The 6,350-nt window shown below is 58.7% G+C and overlaps 1 protein-coding gene across 1 annotated transcript; it reads right to left on the bottom strand.

The window, feature by feature from the left end:
- Positions 1-3,600: 3,600 nt before the first annotated feature.
- On the bottom strand, positions 3,601-5,940 carry LOC127468514 (noggin-2-like). Its single transcript, XM_051781763.1, has one exon. It carries the CDS (start codon positions 5,395-5,397, stop codon positions 4,765-4,767), a length of 633 nt encoding a protein of 210 aa, XP_051637723.1. The 5' UTR covers positions 5,398-5,940; the 3' UTR covers positions 3,601-4,764.
- Positions 5,941-6,350: the final 410 nt, after the last annotated feature.

Genomic DNA, 6,350 nt, shown 5'->3' with positions numbered 1-6,350 from the left:
CACCCTGGCCTGTGCCAGCACTATTAACCTCAGTGGTGTGGCAGGGTTTGCATTGTGGTGATGAAAGAGGAGCTGGGCGTGCCTGAGGAAGCGGGTCCGGCTCAGCTCTCAGTAGGACGGGCTCACCAGGGACCTGCTTGTGGGCACACAGGGTGTGCAGAGAGAATGGCTTTCCCTGGTAGCTCCTGGTGGCCGTGACAGGCTGCAAAGACAGAGTGACACCAAACGCTCGGGCCGGAGGGGGAGACAAGCACAATTTTGCATGTTGCAAAAAGTCCCAGTTTAGCCTGGGCTTTAAAGTTTGAGGAGGCCAATTACTGCCTCCTGTCCATTCATCTGCCTTTCTAGGAATGATGAGTGATGGGCTTAGGTCATCACCCAGGCCTGAGTCAGATATCTCAAGAGCTGCCATTAGACATCTGCAAGCTCTGGCCCTGTGAATTTGTGTCACCCCGGCAGAGCCAGTGTGCCGACAGAAACTGCATTCCTGGAGACCAGCCTTAACTGAGGAGACCTGAACTAAATGGGGAAAGGCAGGATGGGAAAATGGGGATGAAATACCCTTTGCCAATGGAGACAAAAAAGTTAACCTGCTGCTGGTGTTGAAACCAAACTGAGATGTGAAAGAGGAGTGGAAAAGTGCCTCCATCCCACTGAGTCAAATGTCAGGAGCTATCTTGAGTTCATTCTCCCTCCCAAGACAAACAGGGTCATCTAAATCTGGGGTCATGCATAAGAAAGCAGTTCACCAAGTCATAGAAGGACCTTGACACACAGAAGGAAGATATGGAGACCTCTGCAGACCTGAGAGAGGGGCTCTGCTCCAGCTGGGCTTTGTAGGGACTGTAAGGAAGAGATCCAGCTGTGATCCAGCCAAGGGAGCTGCCGCAGCACAGCACGTGGTGTTGGAGCAGGTGAGCTCTGGCCAGCACTCGCTGTAGAGAGGAAAGCTGTCTTTGCTTTCCCGTCATGCCAGTGGACATGTGCCTGCAAGACATGGGACAGCCATCGAGTCCATCTGTGCTCTGCCCTGCCTGAAGGAAGAAGGGGTTAAAGAGCTGATCCTCCAGTTAACCACCTTCTGCTTGAGCCTGGAGACTCAGTGTGGAGAAGGGAGACCTCAAAGCTCGCTGCGGCTTCACAGGGCAGGGACATGGTCCTCCCGCAAACACTGCTGACAGAGGGTGCCCAGGAGGGGTGTGCACACCCTGTCATTGCGTGGCCGTGGCCATGCATGTCTCCTAACAACGTAATGACAAGCAGAACCCAAGTTAGAGGATGGCACCCACCCTTGGTGCTCCAGCCCTTTTCCCAGTCCACCACTCTGGAGCTCAAGGGGAAAGGCCCATGTTTTCAGAAGCTGGCACCCACCACCTCTCGGGGTTCTGCCGGTTCTGCCTGTTCTGCCCCCTTCCCCCTGCAGCTCGTCCCTTAATCACAAGCAGCTTTGGGGAGACAATGCAATAACCGCACCAAAGAACCAGGCTTGTTCCCCTTTGTGTTTCTCTCCTTTGAGGCTCGGCAGACAGGCGAGCCATCATGCCCACGGCCCAGCTGTCACACGTCCGACTCATCGCCTCTCGGGGCAGCCCCACGGGAGGCTCCCGGCACGAGGTGACCATGCACTGGCACGAGGTGACCGCGCTCCAGCGCCGCGGCAGATCGGCGAGGCAGGGCCGGGTGAGCTGGCACACACCCTGTGGTGGCTGCCCTCCGCTCCCTGGCCCGGCCTACACCCAGCACCTCGTCTCTTGTGTTTTCTCCTCCAGACGAGCTGTCATCTCAAGCGGGACCACTGAGTTCTCCCCAGAGAGGGCAGCAGCCCCCCTCCTCCCTCCAGCACATGGCACGGAGGCTTTTAGGCTGGTTTTCACTGGAGTTCACACAAATCTCGCCTTCCCCGTTCCCAACCCCCACCTTCCCCACGCAACTGAACTCAGCCATTGAGCCCAGCGAATGGTTTATTTCCCAGGTTAGCACAAAGCAGGGGTCTCTGTGTGCCCCTGGAACCAGCAGAACAAAACGCACAAAGACGTTAGAGGGCCATTTGTAACCAAATCCCAACACACCAGATACTGTTGGGATTATGTCAGAAATATTTTCCCAGAATGCCCTCCCCCCATGCTCCCTCCTACAGATGTTCGGCCCCCACACCACAGATGTTGTTCCTCTTGCAAAATGAGCTTTCCCCTTCCTCTCCCAAATGCCCCTGATGTTTTGCACATTGCTTTTGCCGAGGTCTTCTTTTCACCCTGACCTCTGCATCCCCCCCTTCCCCAGTCCCTCGTCACTGAACACGTGAAAAGGCCAACCTGCCTCCTCATGCGGGGCCAAGCGGGTGGCCGCAGGGCTCTGCAGGGACCTGGGCTACTGGATGTCACTGTCCCTCTCACACCTTGTCCCCACCATGCCCTTCTCAAAGCTCTCTCCCTCTTTTGATTTCAATCTCTGTGCGCCCTCCAGCTCTGTGGGCCTGCTCCATGGGGCTCTCTGGACCTCAGTCCCCTCAGAGGATGATGGAGGGATGTGAGCTAGACCCCTCAGAGGGCCCTGGTGCCTTCCCATGGGCTCAGTGCTGCTTTCCTCTCCTGCGTGCCAAGCTGGAAGGGGACAGGGTCTCCCCAGCACTCCACAGCAGGCTTGGCAGAGTGTGGCTCCTTGCTGGCAAGAGCCTTCGGCAGCAGTTTGTTCCTCGGGGATGCCGGGCGCGTTTCAGACACCAAGGGGAACGGCCAGACCTTCCCCTCCAGCACCACCAGCCCACGCAGAACACGCTGGGGATCGGCCTGGCAGCCCGTCAGGGCCGCGCTCCAAGCCCTGTGACAGACAGACAGACAGACAGATCTCCGTCGGGAGTGGGCTCGCACTGCCAGTGCCCCCGCTCACCAGCGCCGGGCTCCTCCCCAGCCTGGCTGCCGGCAGCCTGCCCGTGCCGAGCCGGCCCGGCTCTGCCTTGTCCTGGCTCCACGAGCTCTGGTGGGAGTGTGGGAGTCCCGCCGGCCCCGGCACACGAGCTGAGAGCACTGTGTGCCACCGCAGGGTCAGCGCTTCCTCCTGACCCCGCACACCCCCGGAGGCGCCGCGGGGAGAGGTGCCAGCCCCGGGGCTCCGTCGCGGCAGCAGGGCCGGGCGCAGGGCTCGTTTCCATCCTTCCCTCCTGCGCTAGTGGCGGCAGCCGAGAAAAAACATTTGTTCTGACACACGCGGGGCTGCCAAGCTGTGTCAGGCGCTTTGATGGCCGGGGCAGTAACCTCGACCGCTTCCTCTGCCAGCAGGAGAGCCGAATCCAAGAGCCACAGAGCATGGAATCTCCCAAGGACTTCAGATGACACCTCCAGTCCGGGACATCGCAGCTCTTTTACACTTTACGAGACATTTCTCTCCCGTCTGTGCTTTTTTTCTCTCCCCAACAGGTTATACACGCAAAGAAAACCCAGAGCGGGATCCCGGAGAGGCAGAAACCAGTGGAGCTGTCCCGACCTTCGGGGTGTCTCGCGATTTACGCCAGCGCGGCCCAGCCAAAGCTCTTTACTCATCACCTGCTCCGAGCAAGAATCCGAGTCTCCACTGGTCTCCCAGAGAGCTGGGGTGCAGCACGGGGTTTTTCTTCAAAGATAGAGTTTATTGCTAAAAATGTTTTGATCAGTGATAGCTCATATTTACATTGATATGTTTTTAAAGGAATATTCAAGTAAACATTTCCAATAGTTTCTGGCATAATCTCTAGCTTTTTTTTTTCCCTATACACAAACGTTAAAAATAAATAAACTGTACAATGAAAATTTCCTTTAACATCTCTACACGACTATATGTATTCCCACACAACAAAACAATTCCACTCTTTCATAGATTTGTACTTTTCTTTAAAATTTCCTCCTTAATTAATTGTTATACACTTAAAAAAAAACAAACAAAACCTAGAGAGCTTGGCAAATTAGTTCAAACATCAGTGACAAGGTCTGAAGAAGACAAAAAAAAATACAGCACAGAGAAACAACCGTCTTCAGGGATGTTGCCGTTCTCGCTTTTCTTTTTTGTACACCCCCCGTCCCTTTTCTCCTTTTGATAAAATCATCTTTACAGGAAATTTCTGTTCTCCCCTTCGGCAGGGAAGTGCTCGGGTTCTGTGGGGATGGGTTTAAAATGTGGTCCTATGTCTTTAAAATAATAATAATAACAATAATAATTATAATAATAATAAAAAAAACAGCTGCGATTTCCCCCCCCCCCCTTTTCCTTTAAAATCTCTCTATTTACACGGCTGGTAGGTTTTTTTTTTCTTTCTTTTTTTTTCTTTTTTTTTTAGTTTGTTTTTTTTTTTATTTTCCTTTTGTTAGAAGGCTATATACGTATAAAAATAGACATCTGATTGTAGTGCTTTACTGTGCCTTTGGCCTGCCCTGCAGTTCCTGGGTTCACTTTTTCCCCTTTTGAATAAAATAACATTAAAAGAAGTCCGAGGGAAAAAAAAAACAACCAAAAATAAAAATCAAACAAAAAAAGAAATTAACAAAAAACCCTAACAAAAAATATTAACAAAAAACCCCCAACAAACAAACAAAAAACCAAAAACAAAACAAAAAACAACCCCAAAAGCGGTTTATGTTCCCCACTCCGCGCTGGGGGGTGGGAAAAACAAACAAACAAACAAAAAAAAACCACCCCAAACTCCCCCCCCCCCCAAAAAAAAAACCCACCCAAAAAACCTCCCCCCCGTTAAGTGATCCGGAGGAGGAGGGCGGCAGTGCAAGGGGCCGGGGAGGCTTAGCAGGAGCACTTGCACTCGGAGATGAGGGGGTACTGCACGGGGATCCAGGTGCAGTATTTCTGGCTGGACCAGCCCTGGCAGTGCCAGCGCAGAAAGGTCTTGGTGACCGACTTGACGGGCTTGCAGAACATGCCCTCGGGCAGCGAGCAGGACTTCTCGGCCAGGCAGTTGCCCTCCTTGATGTAGCGCGGCCAGAAGCGCACCCCCAGGTCCTTCCAGGCGTAGAGGACGGGGCAGTGGGTGTGCGCCCACAGCCACTGCAGCACCTTCCGCCGCGCCTTCTTGCCCAGCCGCAGGCGGGGGCCCCGGGGCGGCCCCAGCTCCAGCCGCCGCAGCTCCGCCGGCAGCGCCGCCCGCCCCCGCCCCGCCGCCGCCGCGGCGCCCGAGGCGTTGGCCGGCCCCGGCACGGCCACGGCCATGAAGCCGGGGTCGAAATGGCTGCCCAGCTTCTTCCTCAGCGTCCTCTCGTCCAGGTCCTGCTCCTTGGGGTCGTACTCGGGGTCCGGGTGCTCCACGATGTCCTTGACGGGCAGGTTGTCGCTGGGCGAGGGTCGCAGGCGCAGGAAGGGCTGCCCGCCCGCCGGCAGCCCCAGGCACAGGCAGAGCAGCAGCGCCCGGATCGCCGTCATGCTCCGGGCGGGCCCCGGCGCTGCTCCCGGCGGGCTCGGCTCCTAGCGCTGCCCGGCGGCGCCCGCCGGCTCCCGGGGGCTCATAAATAGGCAGAGACACCAGTGTCCGGCGGGGCCCGTTACTTTAAATAGCCCGGCCGGGGTTGTGTGACAGCCGCATCTGAGGCTCGCCCCGCGCCCGCGGCCGCTGGCTCCCGGGGCTCCCCGCCGGGCCGGCTCCAGCCGCGGCCGGCAGCGCCGGGGGGTCCGAGCCTCCCCCGCGGGGCAGGGCAGGGCACGGCGGCGGCCGAGCCTTCCTCCTCCTCCTCCTCCTCCGCCGCCGCCGCCGCCGCCGCTCTCGCTCGCTCCCCCCCAAAATTCACAGCGGACTCGTCTCCATCGCCATGGTGACAGCTGGGCCGAGCCCCACGACAGCTCGTCTAGACGGTGTGACAGGGTTTGGCGTGAGACCGGAGCCCGAGAATAAAACCCTCCTTTATAGCCGGGCGCGCCGGGCGAGGGGGCGGGAGGAGGGTCACGGCGCCGGGGCGCTCGGGCGGCCCCTGCGCGGGCACGGCCGGGGCGCGGGGCTCAGGCGGCGGCGGCCGGTGGCGGCAGCGCCCGCGGCCCGGCCGGGCTCCTCCTCATGGCGAGCGGCGGGGGCGGCCCGCGGGCCCCCGGGGCATCCTCGGCGTGGCGGGGCGGGGGGGGCGGAGGATGTCCCCGGCACCGGCGAGGCGGCGCGTCCGGACTCCCGGCGCGGTTCCCTGGCGGCTCCTCGGTGGGGGCGGGCAGGGGCGGGCACGGCCGCCGCTCAGCAGCCCCGGAGACCCATTGCTGCTGCCGCCGCCGCTGCCGCTGCTGCTGCCGGTGCTCCGGGGGCCCGCTCGTCCCCACCGCGCTCAGCGCATCCAGCCGCGGCTCCGCTCCGTGCCCTGCGCTGCCCGCTCGGCTCGGCTCGGCGCGTTGAAGGC

The sequence above is a fragment of the Manacus candei genome, unplaced genomic scaffold (genome assembly GCF_025592945.1).
Source record: "Manacus candei isolate 608988 ecotype Guabito, Panama unplaced genomic scaffold, ASM2559294v1 h1tg000002l, whole genome shotgun sequence".
Taxonomy (NCBI): Eukaryota; Metazoa; Chordata; class Aves; order Passeriformes; family Pipridae; genus Manacus; species Manacus candei.
Note: the sequence above shows the minus strand (reverse complement) of the source record. Positions and strands in the feature narration are given on the sequence as shown.

Bases quoted from the DNA above. Each gene is read 5' to 3' on its own strand.
- LOC127468514 (XM_051781763.1), bottom strand. From the start codon at position 5,397: ATGACGGCGATCCGGGCGCTGCTGCTCTGCCTGTGCCTGGGGCTGCCG.